This window comes from Podarcis pityusensis (genome assembly GCF_964106645.2).
Source record: "Podarcis pityusensis genome assembly, chromosome: 12".
Lineage (NCBI taxonomy): Eukaryota > Metazoa > Chordata > Lepidosauria > Squamata > Lacertidae > Podarcis > Podarcis pityusensis.
Window position 1 is genome coordinate 23,008,173 of NC_138037.1, and position 21,614 is coordinate 23,029,786.

Here is a 21,614-nt window from a genome sequence, read left to right on the forward strand (position 1 = left end):
TGGGGTGTGAATGTTTCATTTAGGTGGTGTTGAACTGATGTGGGTGATGTTGACTTTTTCTTATGGGAGAGTGAGCACGACTTACCAAAACTTGTGCATTTTGAAAATATTGCTCTTGCTATAGCCTACCGGCACCTGCCTTATGGCAGGCCAAACACAATGCAACCCATAGATTATTTGATCTACATGCCTGAGTGTCCTGTAATCAAATTTACTAAAGAGTATTTCACATCTTTTCTGAATTAAAACAATTGCCTGGAAGCTAATCAGAAATAAATGAGTTAATGCTTTCTGCTAAGTGCTACCAATTATATTGGCCTTTCAATTAAAAATTGCCTTTTAATTTCTTTTCCTTAAAATGGACTTGAGTATTTATGAACTATTTCTAATTGTGATGCTTTCTTTCCTCTTGAGCACTTGGTGCAGCATCAGGAATTTATGATTTGCAGAACAATAGGAGACATCTCTCTACATGGTTGTTGTTTGCAAAATACAGCATACACTCCAATGTATATACAAATAGATATTTTCAATTTATTCCTTTAATGTTTTGAAAGTGAAGAAAATAACATTGTCTATCCACTCTTGTATGAAAAACGTACTGTTAGCACTAAATAATAGCCACTTCAAAAGCTGCTTATATTTTGAATTTTTCCACAGTAAAATAGGATCCCAAAGGATTTCTTGTGACTTGAAGCACTGAAACCACTTTTATGGCTCTGTGCTCATACTAGAACCCAGCCCTAACACCCATACAATATTCCAATCCTCCTTCTACATATGTAAAGCATTTTCCCGGCACAGGGGGAAGGGAGCTGCTTACATTTAGCATTTTAATGCAAAAGGAGTTAAAGAATAGTTAAGTCCAAGCTGAACTACTATTTCTTTGATGGACATAGCCAGGCTAAAATGGTGATGGGGAGAGGTGTGCCTGGTATGGTCTATTGGAGGAGAGGCAGACAGCAATGAATATAATTGTTTTGTGCTGAACAACTGACAGGCCATGTGAAGCACAATATATAGGTGAGGTCTTTTTTTTTTTTTTTTTACTGTTTTTGGTCGAGATCAGAATATATTGAAGATCCATCGATAATGCCAGGCTAATGTAAGCTGAACCTTACGGCATGCTCAGTGTGTTAGGCTACCTGGAAACTAAGTTTGTGTTTTGTTTCCATCTTGCTATTCACTATGTCTCTTACTCCCTGCCTTATACTGGAAGTTGTCTGGATGCTTTTGATCACTAGGGTTGACTTTTCCCAAGCTAGGAATTCCAGCAACATGTTCCAAGGTTTGTGCAGCTGGGAATAAGGCAAGGACAGAGGCCGGCTCTTGCATCCAGCAGCAATCTGCTGGTGGCTTCCCAAGTCCCAGGATAAAAGCTTGAAGGCACCTCAGTGGCTTAGAGGTTTATGAGCTTAGATGGTGGTACTATACACACAGGTCCCACTCTCTGAACTCAGTGTGTTCACAGGAAATTGTTCACTAGGTGAGCATTCGTATAATGAGCTGGTGCTTTCCGTTACTTCCTATGGGGACATTTCTAATCCGTGATTTGTCTGTTCTCTCTCTCCTTTCCTCCATGCTTTCTGCTGAAAACTGCTGCAGCCAATCAGCAGAAGCCAAACAAAGGAAAAATGGGTTTTTCTGACCCCTTTTGTTCCTTGATTTGTCCAGTCTCTCCCCCCGCCCCTGCCTTCTTCCTTAAATGGCAGGTGCAGGCAGATGACTCCATGACACCAAGTCCTGTTATAAAATCCTCACTGTGTGAAACCATGTCATCCGTGTCTGGAGTCCTAGGACTTTCAAACAGTAGCTTGTTAGCATGAATCGTTTCAGAGCCTTTTGGTGAAAACAAACAGATAGCATTTGCTTCTTTTTTTAAGTGGTGACCGTAATACATTAACATTGGCTGGTTTGGGCTTTTGAACTGCATCCAAGCACCAACATGTTAAACTTGTGAAACAATTTTGAAGATTGTTGCATCTTTTTTTAAAAAAGTAACACTGCGAGTTCATAAATGTTTCCAATAGGACATGTAGATTTTTGTATCTGTACTTTGGTATGTGTGCTGTGGCTCTGCATAGATCTTTATATTGCTACCTTTTACTCTCTCTTTTTTATTCGTTTCCATTTAGAATAAATTATGACAGAATTATTTAAAATAGTTACTAGATCAGAAATCAGTGAGTTATGTTTTAAATTAATCTGAAAATAATACTTTATTCTTCTAGAACCGTATCTGAATTTAACCATTTTTTTTCATTCTTGCTATAATAAGCATCTTTACCGTAGATGAAAAATGAGGGTTTGTGAAATAAATACCAAGATATAATTTTGTTGCTTGCTAGCTAGTGTGTAATGTCCTCTGCAATTCTGAGAATATGAAAATGGTAAACAGGGGTGACTGATTTAGCATAGCAAAGACTTGCCAGGTTAATAATTTGCACAACTGGGCTTTCTTTGTGATCCTAATAAATCTATATATGTTCTGGTTCTTCCTACTGATAGCCTTTTTGTCATCTGCCACATGCATATCAATTGTAGCTGACTTGGATGAGGTTTAAGAGCAAGATGAATGAGTTGCCAAGGGAATCTGGCCTTAGGTTTTTTGTGGGGGGTTTTTTGGGAAATTAGTTTTGTCTCAGGACTACAGCAAATACTGAGAATGAGCCAGGACTAAATAAAGCATGCGTATAAAATTGGACCAGTGCAAATATAATTGTGGACACACTATAGATCTGGATAATATTACAAGGGCAATGATTATCAACATTATAAACAGTTGCCATCGACGAAAATGCTGTAATAGGCTTATTCTACATAATTGAAAACAACTACTATAAATTAATCTGGCCAACATTGTAAAGTATTCAGAAACAGCATGGCTCAGAAATAAGCGTCTTAATTACGCTCTGTCTTGAGACCTGGTGGGGATACTCAGGAGATAGGAATGTCAGAATTGATATGTACTTAATTGGCCTAATTAATAATAGCCTCAAAGTAAAAAAAATGTGACTGCAATGCCTGCTTTAATAGATTAAAAAGAAGCAGGATTTTCTTCATAGAAACTGTATTCACATCAATCATGTTTGTTGTACCAATCTAGATCAAACATGACTAAATGGGAGATTTTTATGCCGCAATGTCACAGGCAGTTTAGGCTGCCTGGTTAGATTGGGATAAGGTTGTGGATAGCTGGAAAGTAGCTTGAGTGACAGAGAAAGCAATAATTCTCCATCTCACTAGAGCTGGATGAGTTCTTTATGCTGTCGTAATCCATTGCTTATTACTTGTTTGGGATTCATATTCATATTCTCTCTTCCTCTTTCCCCACTGCTTCTTTTAAAAGGAAAGAACAGGGTGGGTTTTTCATACAGATCCTGTTACGTTATTAGCCAGTTTTGTTCTAGTACTTGCAAATTTGTATATTAAAAAATGCTTGCTGAATTGTACCTTTCAGGGGAGGGCAGGTATAACATCTGTGTCAGTGAAAGATGCTGTACGTAGCCAGGACCGGCAGGGATTGCTGAGCGCAGTCTTTGATCCACGCAGCCTAATAAAGGATTGCTGGACCAGTGGCGAACTGGGAGGGGCATGGGAGGGTTAGGTAGAGATCTAAGCTGCTTTAGTACACACCTTCAAGACGTGCACTGAAAACATCAAACCCATGCAGGTATACCTGCCAAGTAGCAATGATTACCTGCCTCTTTGGCAAGCGTACCTGTATGAAGAAGGCATGGGCTTGATCTTGTCTGTGTCCATTTGCACAACGCCATGTACACGCTCCCTGTGAAGTATGTACTTCACAACACCAAAGAATATATGAAGTGACACTAGGCTGCTGGATTGAGTGTTCAAGTCCAGGGGGCAGAATCTCATACAAACAGAGCAGGCACTTACTGCCAAAAAACCTCACAAGAAATCTGGTAAAAAGGATCGGTGGGGTGATTTTTACGTGGAAATGCAGTAGAAGGAAGAGGTTCCTGGACCCTTTCCTCCTCTCCTTTCCTGCAGCACTTTCAGCTTCATTCGAATCACTTGTCTGCTATGTAGAGGAGGGCTATATTAACTACCTACTTTCCCGCTTTGGACCTGCCCCCCCCCCAGGCTAACAGGCATTTGGTAGCAACTTAGATTTGAAGACTCAGATCTGCTGTTGCTTGTAGCTTCTTCCTGATAGCCCTGTGCATCTGCTTTGGATAAAACATGAGTTCCACGGCAAAGCAAGCTGCTTCTTAGGTATTTGGATCATGTCTGAACCTCAGCAACTGATCTGCAAGTGGTCGAAACCAAAGCAGACTGCTGCCAAATCCTTGGACCTGCTTTAGTGGGTGGTTTGCTGCTGTAAGCCCCACTCAATGCATTTTTCTAAAACTTCCTGCAATCATTCCATAAAAGGAAAATAGCGGAGAAGGGAGGGAGAAAAAGCGGGGTGTAGTTTAGTGAGTGACGGCTCTGACTTCAAATCAGGGAATGACTTCACCAGAACTCTCCAATCACCATGCTTTGGGGGAGGGATACTGAAGAGTAACATATTGGGAAAGCATTCTGTTTTTTCGCTGCCCTTTGCTTGTTAACACTCTTAAGAACAGCAGCATTTGAAAGAGTTTGGAGAAGTTGGTGGTTGTGTTTTGCTTGTGCAATCTTCCCTTGTTCCAATCCTTGCATTACTCTTACTGTTGTCTGTGCCTGCCTAGAGCATTATGCCCATCTCTCATTCTGGCCTTAGTAGCATTTGACTGAGCTTGCATTAATTGTAGGTCTCCGTGTGTCTGTGAATGTATGTTATTAGTATAGCATCTGTCTGTTTCTGTGTTCTTTTTGTGGTTGTCTGTCTCCCTGCCTCTCACACACTCTCCAGTGCTGTTACAGAGCGCGATTGCACCAAACAGCACTAAATCTGTGCATACATTAATATTTTCAATAAAAGTGTCTCCTATCTCAGGTTTTTATTGGGAAAACTCAGGTTGCCCACAAGGCAGTTTCTGGGAGGCAGTAGAGTTGGCGACATCAGTTCTCACACAACCCATCAATGTTTAGATGAGTTCACACACACACACACACACACACACACACACACCTGTGCACCTGGAATTTGGCTCTGTCTTCTCAAAATATTCCTATGCCTGTGCACACCTCTGCTAGTGTATTCAGATGAACTATTGGAAGCATTAGGTGGCAGTTGTTGGTTTCACTTCTGTGCAGTAGCTATATGCTAGAATGACTTTGTTCAGCTACTGAATATCCTGAATGCTACATCGAGTGGGATTTAGAACTACTATTTTTAATTCTGTACTTGCTGCGTGTGCTTTTAAGGTCCCCCCCCCCAAAGCAAAAGGCACCTCCAAATCTCAAAATAGAATAAAAACCAAAACACTGAACTTGAACATTGGGGGGGGGGGGGAGAGTACAATACCATTTTCTTTAAAATCTCCTGCAGAAGTTTAAACATATATCAATGGCTTTGGAAATGTCTTCAGAGACATCTGCTGAAGTTGCTGGCTGCTTGCTTTTGCTTTGCAGCACAGGAACTTCCCCAGCCTGGTGATTTGGTTTCGCCTGCATTCAGGGGAATCCTCATTTGGCTCTGGAGAATTGGGTCCAAGGCAGAGCTGCTGGCTTTTCCCTTTCCTTTTTTCAAAGTGTAGGAGGAAGTCTGCCCCAAAGCAACTTGTACGGAGGCTGCTGTTTTCATCTGAACACACAGCTTCTGGCTAATTGCCCCTGAGGGCATGCTTAGCAGCAGACATAAGCTATGCCTGGCCTGGTCCCACCCCCTGCTCGCAAGGCCTCCCTTGGATTGTTGCTGGTGGTCATCCTGTCAAGTCAAGCAAGCCTCCTCATAATGCCATTGTGAAGTGGGCTTTATTCTCGCTGCTTAAATGGGAAGAAGGCCCAGGCACCATGGACGCCTGTCTCTTAACAAGGTTAAACACCAAGACGGATTCCAGGTGTCTTTCCTGTTTTGGCAACACTGCTAATCCCGGTATCATTCTGCACCCTTTGATACTATTGTCTCGTGTTAGAAGTGTATATACAATAGTACACTCTCTTAATGCATATTTCCAGTGTATTAAAAACATCTAAACGATTCCTTATGAAATCTCAATTATAGCCCTGTGCCTCCTTCCTCCTTTGGTCTCCTGGATTTTATTCGTCTGCCTGCAGTGTAAATAAAACCATGCACTGCACCATCTGTCAGCAGAGTGGATGGTTTTTAAACAGTAGCAAAGTGAAGTTTGGCAGCTTACTTTGATTGGAGATTTTATTTTAAAAATCAGTCAAACTTTTTATTTTTTGAATTTTGTATCAACTTTGGACCTCTTACGTTTCTTAGTCTGGGATAATCCTGGTGGTGGGGTTTTCATAATAAACATTTTATTTTATTAAAATAGTTCATTTCTGGAATCCCAATGGAGCTTGTACAGTCATTGTGAAGCTTTCCCCATAATTGTATTTCCATACTAAAAAAAAGTCTTAACCTGATGAATTTCTGCCTCCCATACAGTTGTTAAAGTCACAAGAACCTTGTCTCCCCACCCCACCCCAGTGCTAAGCCTAAACCAAAACATAGGCTATCCCTTTAAACACAGAGACTTCCATGTAGTCCATTGAAATGTAAATTAACTATACAGTGAATTCTTATGAGTGTTCTTTAGTTCCTGCACACCAGCAGATGTCCCTAAGACTCTTTGCAAAGTTTTCATATTTGCCTTTTGGGGGAAGGAGAGATTTTTTCACATCCACCCACAATCATTGTATAGTAGTACTCGCATAGAATAACTTCTAGGGACTACCTGATCTCAAACAAGCCGACTACAGTGGTACCTCGGTCTACAAACAGCCCTGTTAACGAACTATTGGGTGAACGAACTCCACAAAACTGGAATTCGGTATTCCAGTTAGTGAACTTTGCCTTGGAAGATGAATGGAAGACGAACAGTGGAAGGGCACCAGCGGTGGGAGGCCTCAGTAGGGAAAGCGCACCTTGGTTTAAGACTGCTTTGGTTTGAGAATGGATTTTCAGAACGAATTAAGTTCATAAACCGAGGTACCACTGTACTGGAAAGATGTGTCCTGGTTACTAGGGAAAAAGGAAGGACAAACTACAGAGATTCTAAGGACTAGAAGGGGGAAAGACAGAATTTGGGGGGGGGGGCTGCCTTACAGGGTAGTGGGAAATAGTTCTTTAGAGCTCCAGGAATTCCTCTTGACTGGTCTCCAATCAATCACTTACCAAGTCACAACTCTGACTTCACTCCTTTGTGAACCTGTCAGTGATTTCAGCTGTCAGGCTTGACTCATTTCACAGAAGTGACTAGGACCGGTGCCCACACATTTTGCTTCATAACTTTCTTTCTAGTGGGGCTAGAGACTTTTTTAAACAATTGAAAGCAGTGGCCACGCAAGGAATGTTTCCTATCAGCAGAAGCAGCATATCTGGTTGAAGGCAGAGCTCATACCAAGGCCACAGACAGGAGGCAATGTGCCCACAAAGGGATGAAGAAGGCAAAATCAGAGTTGTAGAAAGCTGAAAGATATGTGGGCACTAGGATTAAGGAGCAGATTTTTTTTGGGGGGGGGGAGTTTAGCACAAGGCGTAGAGCAGGGCTCACCAAGCTCTTGGCTCCTGCCATGGCCTCTGCTTGAACAGTTAGAATGGTCAGGAATATTATTTCACATGGCTGTAGCTGCTTTGAACTACAACTCCCATCAGCTCCAAGCAACACAGGAGTTCAAAACATCTGAAGAGCACCAGGTTGGGGAAGACTGTACTGGAGGGAGCAAAAATATACTAGCAGGTATACAGTAGAAAGGTGGAATGTAAATTTCTGTGTGGATAAATAGTGTTGTAATTAATTTTTTTTAATTGTGAATTGTTACCGCAGGAACAAGAGCGCTTTCCTCTCTATTAAAATGCAGCTGTACTACAGCTGCCCACAGTTGCAAACCTGTTAGTAAATGACAGGTTATAAGAGGGCAGTGTGTGAAATTTTAAAACATATTTGCTGTTCTCTTGGAATATTTGAAATGTGTGTGTATGGTATTTAAAAGGTATTTAGAGCAACCATAAGAGCAGGGAGCACAGCACCAACCCCCCCCCCCCCCCCCAGTTAACTGCTAAAAGCTTATATTCAGTATGAAAAAATCTCGTTCAGTAAATTTCTTTAAAATGTTATTTGACCAGCCGATATGAATATTTATAGCTGTGAAAGTAATCTGTTTTTAATTTTTGTGTTAAAAATGATTCCTCGTGTCTCTGTTTGCCTCCCCCTTCTTTTGAGTGTGTTGTGTTCAGTGTGGAGAGCTAATCCCAAAGCACTGTCTTTCTGATGTAAAATCTGAATGCTTGTGTAGACACAACAGCTGTCCCCTCACCATGTGGCATCTTCCATCACTCTACTGTAGAGATGAGTTTTGGCCCAGTGTTTCAGTAATATTGGACAAACATGGTTTTAAGTGGCAAAGGCTTATGCTTACACATTCATCTGACTCTGGCTCCAGAGCAGTACAGGGAGAATAAATTCACAGGGTTGCCACCCTCCTAGCTGCTTATAGCAGTGGAGTCACAGGGGGCTATCTTAAAGACACTGTTTACTGTTGTGGAAGAGCTGTAAATTCACCGACCCTTAAGAAGAACAAAATAAAAGCCCGTGTGTGTGTGTGTGTGTGTGTGTGTGTACCTGCACCCGCATGAGTGTGTACATGTTTATGTATATAGAAGGTGGATGTCTATGCTTCCAGGGTTATGGAGGCCTGTTCTTTTAGCGATTAAAAGACAAGCTTTCTTTATTTCTGAATTTATTTTGGTAAGAAATGATCAAAGCAACATATGAACAAGTTTACTTGAATGTAAATTCAAATATACAAATTTCAGCGGCTCACTTGAGAACGAATTCTTCTTTTAAAGGTGTTTCTAGGAACATAGAAGCTGCTGCTTTATAACGAGTCAGCATCATTGTTCCATCTACACTGATTTGCAGTTATTCGCCATAATTAAAGAGAGAGGGTTCCCTACCTAGAAAAGCCCAAGGTTGAACCCCAGACTTGCAAAGCAGATTCTCTACAGCCCTTCCCTATATTCCTCTTGTCAGTGCTGTAGATGTTTATTATGCCAGTTCAGTCATAGCTAAATCCTAGCTGTCAAGGTTCTACTTAATACTTTCAGCAACATTCTAATAAACATGTTTCTTTTGTCCATAGACTTTTAAAATATCTCCTGCCCCCTGATTCAAATGTGATCTTTTAGCCTAAGCAATTCATAGCCCACTAAATAGCCAGACTAGTCCATTTAGCAGTGTTGGCTTAAATGAAATGATTTAACTTTTGGGGGAAATGTTGAAGATTTGGAAGAAACTTTCCCCCTTCTTTTCAGAATATGGAAACTCATAGTTTAAATTGAGGGCTTTGCTTAACTATTGGTATGTTGATTGTAGCCCCTGGGGCTCAGAAGTAATATATAAGTTAGGCCTGGCATTATATCTTCCAGATAGTGAAGGAATTTGTGCTTGTAAGGAAGGAAGTCGGGAAGTTTAATGTTTTGGGTATGTGTGCATCTCCGCCTCTGCATCTAAAGGGTTCAAGGGAAAGTTGCAATCTCTCTGTCTCTCATTTTATCTCCTCATCCACAATCTTGTGAGAGAAGCTGGGGTGGGCGGAAGAGTGAACTGCCCAAGGCCACTGACTGAACTTTGTCTGAGAACGGCTTTTCTCTAAAATATTATGAGCTCAGCACATGGGACTGCTTTTATGCTTAGGGCTTTTGTGGTGGGGCTCTCCTCCCAGGGTCCTCTCACATACCGCAAAAGCCACTCTAGGAGTTGTATCCCATAATAAGTCCTGTTCCAAGTAGACGAACGGGAACTAAGGAATGTGGCTAATGCAGATCCATTGATTTCAGTGGGTCTGCTCTGCGTATAATTCAGTTGGGTACAAACCCTGTAAATCAGAGACCCTCTGAAGTGGCATCCTGCACGCTGTGATAAGTAGCAGCTGCAAGGAGAAAGTGGTGTAATTCCAAAGCATGTTGAGAAGCACTTTAGGTGGAGACGGGAAGCTGTGTCCCTCTAAGAGTTGTTGACCACTGGTGACCTTGGCTGAGGAGTTGGAAGTCCAACAATGTCTGGGGAGCCATGGGATTCCTATCCCTGACTTCATGTGTTCTTCAAATGCTTGCCTTTGATAGTACCACCTAACTTTATTTTTAACAGTGTGGATCTGTTTGTCACTTAACTTTTTACTTGGAAAGGCAAATCTAACAAAAAAAAGTCTTGTCCGATCAATATTTGTGCCAAGAATTCAAAGTGGGGAATTTTTCATTCAGCGTGTTCTTTTGAATACACTAAGTTTTAAGTAATGATGGGCACTTAATTATTAGTGTTAGGAAACTAGGCTGCAAAGCAACTGTCTCTTGTGTTCTTAAATGTTGTCTGTGTGAAAGACAATTTGTGAAATTGTTCCATTTCCTACTATCTCCCCACTGTTTCAGATTGTTCAAAAGCTTTGCAGACTTTCACACTATTAGATTTATGTTTGGCTATGTGGTATTGAAAGCTTTTGATAGCAAGAAAAAGAAAAAACAGTTTCTCCCTGTTCTTTTGTTTTTACACTGACTTCTCAGAACACTTATCTCCGCTTGAAGAAATGCTGAATAGCAACAAGCACACTTGACATACTTTCTGCCAACTCCCCAGGTAATGGTATAGGTCAAGATCCAAGAGCCACATTCCTAGCTCAAGGGACCCTGTAGAATTTCAGTGTCTCCCTTTCTGACAGCACCAACCCCTTCCCCCCTCCTTGCCCCCAGCCAAATCTTATAGCAGCTTCACAAACCCGATATAGTGCAAATTGCTACAGGAGCAGTGGGATGTTCGAAATCCCACCAAGTACGTAATAAGCCATTGTACACATCTGAGAGGGCTTTTTGGATCCTGGCCAACAGCACATGATACTTGGGTAGTGAATTTTACATTAAATATCTATAAGTGCCTCTTTCCGGGGGGGGTGGGGGGAGCATGATGCAACAGAAAGATCTGTTACTTGCACTGGAAATTAGCTGCCTTTACCTGATCCAAAGCAATGGCAGTTTCCCACTGCACTGTGTGTGTGTGTGTGTGTGTATACGTACACATATTTCTTTCTTTCCTCCTCCCCAGAAAAAAGTACATCCTTACTGATATATACGTCTGTGTGTCTGTGTCTCCATCCACCCACACAGCCAGTCCTGAATTATTATGGTTGTACAAAAAGTCGCACAGATATGATTTTCAGCATTTGGTGAACAAAGGCATGCACGGACACAAAACAGGGGATGATTGATAAAATCCTTCCCACTATTGGCTATTATTTACTGCTTCTTAAGCGGCAGGCTATATATTTATGCCAATTTATCTGCTTCAGGGAGCATTCTTGATAGCAGGACAAAGTGAATAAAAGTAGTTTGCTTTGCAAATGAATGCAAATGGCAGAGCCTTTGGGAAGCCTGTTAAACAGGGGCAAGGCACTCTGATTAGGAGTGAAGCTGCCATTTGGACATGGTGAAAAGAGCACGCTTGAGCCATTGATTGGGGGAGACAGTGAAAAGTCAGGGAAGGGCCCCGTTTAAGCTTGTGGTGGAGCAGGCGGACGTCAGCGTGGTTAGAGCACAGTGGGAGAATGACAGGCAGGATTAGTGTCAGGGAGAAGCTTTGCCGTAGCTGTGGAGATGGTCTCTGGGGTCATTCACCTCTGAATGTTGTTCTGTGCTGATGGCTCTGTAATGCAAACTGCTTGGTGCCTGCCTGTTCATTATCGGAAATGGTGATTAGGGGGAGGTATTTGTCATAAAGGGCTCTTTTTAGAAATAAATAGAAATGGGAAGCTGTTGCTTGCTGCTCGTGCCAGTGCAGAGGAAGCCTGGTGCAGATGGCCTTTCTGATGAGAAAAAAAGGGGAAGGTGGAAACAGCTGCTTGCATGTGAATGAATGTTAAGGCTTCTCTGTATGAAGCCCCTGCGCTCCTGCTTCAAGGTTTGGGGGCTTGATTTGTCATTTTAAAAAAAGAAGAAATTGGAGTTTGGGTTTGCAATTGAGGGAGCATGTGTATTGGTCTCTCTGGAAACAGCTCCCCTGCCCCTAAATGTGCTGTGTTCAGGAGCTATTCATTCCAGGTGCTTCCAATAGATTAACCACCAGAGGTTTAAGCAGACGTTGGATGGCCATCTGTCATGCATGCTTTAGCTGAGATTTCTGCATTGTGAAGGGTTGGACTAGATGACCCTTGGGGTCCCTTCCAACTCTACAATTCTGTGATACTGTGACCACCTCCACAAATCCTTTCCTTGTCGGAGAAAAATCTAGGCAGATTTGTTACACCATTAAAAATGCAACAGTGTGGTAGTGTATTGGATTGTGTGATACACACAACCACAAATCCAGGGTCTTTCCTAAATTCACTTCCCTGGGGATATGGATTTTATGCACAATTTTGTCATGTTAATACCTTAAAGCATCTGACACTATGTTGCATTTGTAGAATTAGTGTGCACCCGCACGCATTTGTGTCCAAATCATTATAAATAAACTAGACCTGCTAGGTATATGTGTTCCTCTATTCAACAAGCAAGAGTAGGAAGTATTAAGCAAGCTATAAAATAATTGTATTTGCAATGAACACCCTTTGCATGATTACTTTGCTTTAGTCTTGTGCTCAGTGTCTCTACCCCCTCCTGCCACAGACAAACCCTCCTTGTGTAATGAATGTTCTTCAAATGTTTTACAGGCACCGGAATGGACGGAAGAGGACCTTAGCCAACTGACAAGAAGTATGGTTAAGTTCCCAGGGGGGACGCCTGGTCGATGGGAAAAGATTGCTCACGAATTGGGTCGATCAGTGGCAGATGTGAGTTCACTCGAATTTGCATTGTATGGACAAACCAGAACAAGACAGGCAGTGTAGAAGCCAGACATAGATGGGGTCCAACATTGTCTTTTGAGAGAGGCTGCAATCCTTTTAGGACCTGGAAGTGAACCATTAACTAACTAAGCAAGAAGCAGATGTCAGCTGGTCCCCCTGCTCCACAATTAACAGCTGTAACTGATCAGCTATATGGGGATTCTGGCGCTTAAGAGACTCAAGCTACTGTAACCCGATAACAGAAAAACAATGCCAGTTTTAGGCTTTCTAGTAAACCCTCTTTGCTGGAAGAGGACATTTGTGAGACTTAAGTAAAGATAATATTTCTGGTTGGGCCAACCCCCCCCCCTTTCAAAAAACCCTAAATGCAGATCAGCTAATAGTGTTTAGACAGGTGGTATCCATTAATTAAGCTTGGGATCTCTCTCTCTCTCTCTCTCTCTCTCTCTCTCTCACACACACACACACACAATGATGGACCTACATCCTAACACAGAATACGGTGATGTGTAAAATGACAAATTTAGCACTTTGTGGGGCAAAACATCCACTGTTGTTTCTTTTTAAAATGGACTTAAGGAGTTGTAGTTCTTGAGTACTGTTTTGGGAGAGAAGAAATTGAATTCTCTTCAGTTCAGAGGCATCGGGGAAAGAGCATGAAAATTAGTTGAACCTCATCAATGGTACTTGGCTGTTGTCACATCTGGGCATTAAGAACATTATCCCATTGCTGGGAGAAGAAGCTGACCTCTGTAACCACTTTGTGTAGCATTGATCACTGTCCCACTAGGGACAGTGTCTCACTAGGCAACAAGTTCTTTAAGGAAGTGTGTCTCCTCAGAGGTTGAGGATGAAAAAACTAGTACTGATCCTGAGAGTTGGTGGTTTGAATATTAAAAACATGGGTAGTTGGGTATACAATAGGCAGGGTGAACTGCCTGCCTAACATGAAGGTTGCAGACAACCCAAGATACAACCCAGATTTTCAAGGAGCAGCTGTCAAATGTGTCCAGACCACTGTAGTTGCTAGCCTTGTGGCAGACTTGTGACTGTGTAGTCAGAGTTCACTTTGTCTTTCCAGGGATGATAAAGACCGAGGGTATTTTGAAGGAACATAGGAAGCTGCCTTATAACGAGTCCACTGGTCCATCTAGTTCAGTGTTGTTATTACTATTAATTCTTATTTTTATATTATTGTTTTTGTTCAGTATTGAAGCCTTGTGGCGCACTGCGTCAGTGCGTCTGCTAACCAAAATGTGGGTGGTTTGAGCTGACCCGGTGTTGGCTGTGGGGAGGATTCCTGCATTGCAGGGGGTTGGACTAAATGACCCTTCCAACTTTATGATTTCTATGAAATCTATGACACTGATAAGCAGCAGCTGTCCAGGATTTCGGGCAGGGTGTCTCAGGCCTCCCTGGAGATGCCTTGCTCTGTCACTGGGCTTTAGCCCTTCCCCCAGTTTAAAAAAACAACCCTCCTTTTTTTCACCTGTCTTATGTTAAGTCAGCTATAATAATCTAAGAATTGCCTTACTGGAGCACAACCAAAGTCCATTGAATTTAGACATCTCCCCAAACAGTGCCCAGCCAGATGACTTTAGGAAGCTCCCAGGCAGCACACAATGGTGGTAAGGATCCCTCTCCAGTGGCTGGTAATTGGTGATATTGTGCACTTGAATATATATTTATTGGGCTACTGTTATCGCACTTTATAGCCCCGAGAGCCCTCTCAACGTGGCTTAGCAAAGAGTCTGAAAATTGCGCCCAGATCTAGTACAGGAACAGAAAATGCAGGTGCCTGCATGGAACCAGGGTCTCTCTGGTAGCCTTTTCTGATGTCATAACCACCAAAAATTTGTAAGGAACTGAAATGGAGGTCAGCCACCGAAAGTTGCTCAGCCCATGATAGAAGCAGTTTTCTACTGCTGGAAGTTGGCAGTTGCCAGGCAACAGCTCCAAGTAAGGATCTCTAAGGAAGTAAAGAAGCTCATTCAGCTGTCATGGCTATCCTTTGTCCATTTGGCCATGACAACAAAAGCCTATGTTCTAATGGTTTTAACATTTTTTTTTTAAAATTGTGTGTGTGTATACATACACATATACATATACATACACATATACATATAAATACACATGTATACACATATATATACACATGTATGTATGTGTGCATGTACACACACACACACACACACACACTGAGCCAGACCACTGATCCATCTAGCTTTGTATTAAATACACTGACCAGAAGCACCTCACCAGGGTTTCAGGCGGGGGTCTCTCCCAGCCTACCTGCAGATGCTGTGTCGTTGAGCTACGGCCTTTTCTCACTGTCCACCATCTTAGGCTGTATTTACAGACAGCAGATCACACAATAAAACTTTTCTGGACTATGGGTGGAGTTTTTTTGGGGGGGGGTAGATGAGTCTTGTGGCTAAACAGTCCACCATTGGAAAAAATCTTACTGCACACACTGTACTGCAAAATGGTTATGGACAGTGCTGTTTTTCTAGGAAAAAGAGGTGCCCGAATTCTCCATGAACACCTCCCTTATTCTCTTATAATGGCAATGGTGCCCACCTGAGAGGTGCCAGAACTGAGTTCCAGTGAGTTCCCCCTGGGGAAAAAAAGCCCTGGTTAAAGAGGATGTTCACTATATAGTGTTATTTATATAAAGGTCTTTATGAACAATGTCAGTCTTGAGTTTGGCTGCAGGAAAAAAGGTCGTTAACATGGAAGTGAGTTCGTGTGCTTTTTACTGTTGGGATAGGGACCCAGGTGGCGCTGTGGGTTAAGCCACAGAGCCTAGGACTTGCTGATCAGAAGGTCGGCGGTTCAAATCCCCGCGACGGGGTGAGCTCCCGTTGCTCGGTCCCTGCTCCTGCCCACCTAGCAGTTTGAAAGCACATCAAAGTGCAAGTAGATAAATAGGTACCGCTCCGACGGGAAGGTAAACGGCGTTTCCGTGCGCTGCTCTGGTTTGCCAGAAGCGGCTTAGTCATGCTGGCCACATGACCCGGAAGCTGTATGCCGGCTCCCTCAGCCAATAAAGCGAGATGAGCGCCGCAACCCCAGAGTCGGTCACGACTGGACCTAATGGTCAGGGGTCCCTTTACCTTTACCTTACTGTTGGGATGAGGAAAATTATGTTGGCTTGTGTTCTCTATTTGTGTTAGCTGCCAGGAAATTGAGAGCCAGATTTGTTGTTTGTTTATAGCTTATAGATAAACAAATAAAATGGTTACTACTAGTAGTACATATAGAAAAATAGAATATTAGGGAATATGTTGGCTACAGTGCTCCCCCCCCCCCCGATACCACTTCTGTAGTGAAATACGTAAATGAACTATGCATTGTGTACCCCTTCCTTCTTTCCTGAACCTTTCCTGATTCATTGTACAAGTTCAGCATGGGGAGCAAATTTATTTGCACTACTACTTTTTCCAAGCTGGTTAGATTTTTAAAATGAGGTGTATTCGGATTTTAAGAAGTAAGTAATTAGCTTCTCTAGCTTCTGAAGTAGTATTTTACTCCAAAACAATTTTTCATCAGTGGCACTGGAGCCTGTTCTCCTTGTTCGGTCATGTGAGGTGTTTTCTTTCCCTTTTTGTTTTCCCGAACCTTCTCTCAATTTGTATGTATTTTTTAAAAAAGTATCCTGCCCAATCTTAATAAGATGATTAGTTTTAGTAGTTTTACAGTGCCTTGGTGTGAAATAAGTCAGGTAACCACTTTATTAGACCCCCCCCCCCGTCAGCTTAGATCTCCTCAACTCACAACTTACCATGTCAGCTTGATTGTGAGAAATAGTCTCCAGAATCTAAACATTTGAAGCAACTGTGTAACGTCTAAGCCGCTTCACCTCTCCTTTCAAAACAAAGTCCAGACCAAAAACAAAAATCCTCTCAAACCAATCAGTATAATGGGATCACATTTTTATTTGTAAGTGGAAAGATAATGCAGCATTTATTAAATTACTTTCCTGGTTTGGGCTTGTGGTATTAATTAGATTTGTTTTTGTCAAGCGTTTCGATTATGAAAGGGAAGCCTTCCAGTTCTCTTTAATCAGAGTTCCTGCCAGCTGACCCGGTTACCTGTACCAGCACCCCACGTCTGCCTCCACACATCTGTTCTTTGACCCGTTTCCCCCTTGTTGGATTTTTGGCTCTCATTCTTGCCCTCTTACTACTTGAAGAAATAATTGAACATTCTTCCCCCACTCCTCCTAAACACACTCCCCCCCTTCAATGGCTGAGCTCTCCCTGGTTTGGTTAACGAATGGCTCACTTGTTTCAGGCTTCCCCAGCAAGACAAGCTCCTCGACAACTGGCTATACTGACTGGGGCTGATGGGAGTTGGAGTCCATCCACATCTGGATGACCAAAGGCAGTGTGGTGTAGTGGATACGGAACGTGGAGCTTCTGTTAAAGCTTATGCATTGTTACAGGTTGAACCTATGCAGTCAGAAATAAGCACTCCTGAATTGGAAACATGCATCTGAATACAGTGGTACCTCGCAAGACGAAAAACTCGCAAGACGAAAGAGTTTTTTGGTTTTTGAGTTGCTTCGCAAGACAAATTTCCCTATGGGCTTGCTTTGCAAGACAAAAAATGAAAAAAACAAAAACGTCTTGCAAGTTTGTTTCCTTTTTCTTAAAACCGTCAATACCCAGGGTGACTTCGAGGAGCAACTCATAGCACGCGGTGTGGTAGCCTTTTTTGAGGTTTTTGAAGACTTTGGTGATTTTGAAGACTTTGGGAAACCGTGCTTCGCAAGACGAAAAATTCGCAAGACGAAAAAACTCGCAGAACTAATTAATTTCATCTTGCGAGGCACCACTGTATGTATTTATTGGGCTACTGTTATCCCACTGAGAGCCCTCTCAACGCGACTTCCCAGAGTCTGAAAATTGTGCTCAAATCTAATACAGGAGCAGAAAACGCCTGGCATTTGTATGGAACCAGGGTCTCTCAGGGATCTTTTCCTGGTGTCATAACAGGCAGCAGCTACCACCAAAAACTTCTAAGGCACTTGTGAAAGGTGCCTTGGGATCACGGTCATTATTTTTTAAAGTTTTTAAAAGGACACTAAAAATTGTGAAAACAATCTGGTGTGTGTGCAAAGCAGACTCCTAGTTGTTTATTTTCATGTGGTTATTTCACTGTAAGTTTTTCAACTGGCAGCAAAGAGCTCTCCGGTTCCATTCACATGAAATAATATCATTTGCTTGGCTAAGAGGATGTAAACTGATGCTGCTTTGCCTCTGCAGTCACTAATCTCTTATATTCAGGTTGCAATAGCAGATTGATGGGGGATTTGCTGCCTGCATGGAAAAGGCCCAGGTAGGCAGCAAAACAACAATAGGCAGGTGGGTAGATAGGAGCACACTTTTCTAATTAGTGTGGTGCTTGGCAGCGTGAGGTAAAGGGGGTGCAGTTATAAAAACATCCCATATGTCAAAGAGAAGATAGGGAGATGATTAACTGCCACTGGGCTGTCTAAATTTGAGCTCATGAGTAGAAACACACTACCTTTTAACTTCTGTTACCATGAGGTGTAAAGGGCTCCAGATCTGTGTTAAACATAGTTAGATTAGTATTATTTGAGGGAGAGATTGTCTAGGGAAGTGATCCATGAAGAGAAACTGATTGCTGGTCTTAGGTTTTTTGTTGTTTTCTATTTAAATAATCAGTGTTCTTAAAGATAAACTCTTAACTGTTTTGAAAAACAGTATACAATTTCATGCAAATCATGATGCTGCCCCCCTTTTTAAGAGCAAGGTTAAGAGCGTCATCTGGGTGAAATAATAAATCTTCCTCTTTTCCCTTTCTTAGTGGAGTTGGTGCCCTTTGGCCTATAGAGAGAGCCAGTGTGCTGTGGTTGTTTGTTGACTGACTTGTTACACTTCTACCCCATCCTTCCTTTTAAGCAGCTCAGGGCAATGTCCACAATCCTGCCCCACCCTGCTTCTCATCTGGGAGGATTGTTCACAGTTTTGCTTGCAAGACATACACCAGAGTCCATGTTTATTTAATAAAATATTTATTGTAATTATATATCATGCACATTGGGCTTTTAGAATAGCTGAATAGGGATGGAAATGTGCAGCTGGTCTCTGTCAATAGTTCTGGTTATTGGTATTCACTGGACTCTTTGTCTTGATCAGTTTTCTTTGATGTCTTCTTTTAAGCCATCTTACAAAACATATCTATAAATTAAATGCATTCTCTTACTTCCCAAACAGGTCACCATGAAAACCAAACAGATTAAAGATTCAGTTACGTGCGCTCCTGGTAAGTTTCTAATGCTTCTGTTATTTGTTTCTTGATGCTTAGAGCATAATTAATCTGTGTTAAGTGAGACTGGAGAACATTTAAGCTTAAAAACATTAGTGCCTTGCTGAATCAGATAGTAGTTCAGTATTCTTTCCAGCAAGTAGCAGCAACTAGGTGAACTTCCACAAATTTGCCTTTCCTCACTGCCCGCATTCTGCCCACCCCTATTTTGGCCAGTTCCTGGGTCAGATCTCGCCGGCCAAACTTTTTTTAGAGAATAGGAACTCCTGCTCCAGCTATAACATTGCCGCCATGCAGGGTCTTGGCTTGCCTCACCAGACTCAGGGTATTGGGAAATGGCAATGCATTCTCTTCCCATCCTTTATCCCTGCAATGACCTGGGAGTTGAGTGTTCAACTCAAGCCATAATGTTCGAGTCATGTATCTGCAGAATGAAACCTCGCAATCCTTCCTCCACAGCTTTGAGAAACTCACAAGAAACTTAACTGTACTGGCTGCCTCTTCTATAAAATGATCCAGGCAGAAAGGGACTTGTATATATGCCCTTATTAAGTGGATAATATGAGGCTCTACCCTTCAGTGGTTAGCAGTGCAAAGGACACAGAATAACTAAGGGTACCGTTAGCAGTAGGGGCAATGCAGTTCATTCATTTCAAACCAATGGAAATTGTGCAGTAGCAGGTGTGCATGTTAACAAAGGAACCAGAAAACAGTGCCAGATGTTTTAGCATCATACCTAATTGATGCTATTTCTGGATTGCTTAATTCAGGTGTGCCTACCATGGAAACAAAGGAGGAAGTAAAAACAGAAGCCCAAATTCATTATTTTTATGAACTCTTGATTTTTTAGTAGATGTATCAGATTTTTTTCAAGGGTTGACTCAACAATTACTTACTGGGGGGTAACAGTTGCAGAATAAGAATACTATAGGATCAGTTTCCCCTTCCCTGGCTTAAATCATGCTGAAAATGATGCTGTTTCCAACAGGTATTGTTAGGCTGTCAGAGCTGAAAATGTTGGCCCAAAACTCCAAATCCAACAAGGCCAGTGTTAACTTGTCAGATCATATAATCACTCAGCGGGAAAAAGAGGAGGAAGACCTGGAGGAGGACGTGTCAAAGTACAGTTGTGACCCAGAGCCAATAGATATGGCAACAGCAGATCAACAAGAGACTGCGATGACTGAAGCCAGACACCGCAGGAGGAAAACAATACCAAAGGGCCCTGAAGTGACACTCCCAGTGATGAAAGAGGCAGCAGAGGACAAATGTAGGGGGAAGCGCCAGAAGGACTTTGACACTGCAGATCAAGAGGAATATAGCGACGAGGAGGCCAGAAAAAGAGAGAGATGCCGCAGTTCTGAAGACTTGTGGACTCAGAATCAACAGAAGCTTTTGGAGCTGGCCTTACAGCAGTATCCAAAGGGAACGGCAGAACGCTGGGATAAGATTGCCAAATGTGTTCCGGGGAAAACTAAGGTGAGGTCATGCTCTCGTGTAGGGTTAAAGCACTCTGCCGTTGGGTGTGGTGTGGTACACTAGCTAAAAGCTGAAGCCGCCTCCTTGATTCTGCCAAATGTTCAACCTGAGGGAGGGAATGCACTTCAGTTTTCAGCAAATGTTGCTGAGAATGAGGTGTGGCATATGGCTAAATGCTGTAGCTGCTAACATGCAGCTCCTTTCAAGGCAGGGCTTTTGGAGGTTTGGGCTGGTTCTGTATAGCATTGCTTCTAAACTGCTAAAACAATGACATTAGGTCCATTCGCAGATGACTCTGGGGTTGTGGCACTCATGTTGCTCTGTCGGCCGAGGGAGCCGGCGTTTGTCCGCAGACAGCTTCCGGGTCATGTGACCAGCATGACTAAGCCGCTTCTGGTGAACCAGAGCAGCGCACGGAAATGCCGTTTACCTTCCCGACGGAGCAGTACCTATTTATCTACTTGCACTTTGACGTGCTTTTGAACTGCTGGGTTGGCAGGAGCAGGGACCGAGCAATGGGAGCTCACCCCATCGCGGGGATACGAAACGCCAACCTTCTGACCAGCAAGCCCGAGGCTCTGTGGTTTAACCCACAGTGCCACCCACATCCCTGAAGTTAACATAGTGAGGCCCAATATTAGTTTCTGGCATTTTGCTTTTTATTAGGAATTCGTTACTTTTATTGTTTTTCCAAACAGTTGCTGCTTTTACGAAGTCCTGTTGGTCCATTAGAAACATTTCAAAATCCACTAACGTGAATTTTATTTTATTAGGGCTACATGAATGTGAGCAAGGTTGTTTCTTTTAGATTGACAGCCCACAGAAAGGCAGCAAAAACAATTGGTGTGAATGTGTTGGTTGGTACAAGCAGTGAGTCAGTAGCTGTGAAAAGTGGGCTTGAAATCCCTGCAAGGACCTGGGATCACTCTGTATGGCAACTTGTT

At 42.5% G+C, this 21,614-nt stretch overlaps 1 protein-coding gene across 1 annotated transcript in view; it reads left to right on the top strand.

Annotated features, from left to right (window-relative positions):
- The window catches only part of DNAJC1 (DnaJ heat shock protein family (Hsp40) member C1), a 73,702-nt gene that overhangs the window by 51,715 nt on the left and 373 nt on the right, over positions 1 to 21,614 (top strand). The window contains exons 9-11 of the mRNA XM_080974457.1: positions 12,760 to 12,879; positions 19,140 to 19,188; positions 20,180 to 20,670. Of these exons, the coding sequence (XP_080830583.1) occupies positions 12,760 to 12,879; positions 19,140 to 19,188; positions 20,180 to 20,670 (660 nt within the window). The remainder of the gene's footprint in view (positions 1 to 12,759; positions 12,880 to 19,139; positions 19,189 to 20,179; positions 20,671 to 21,614) is intronic.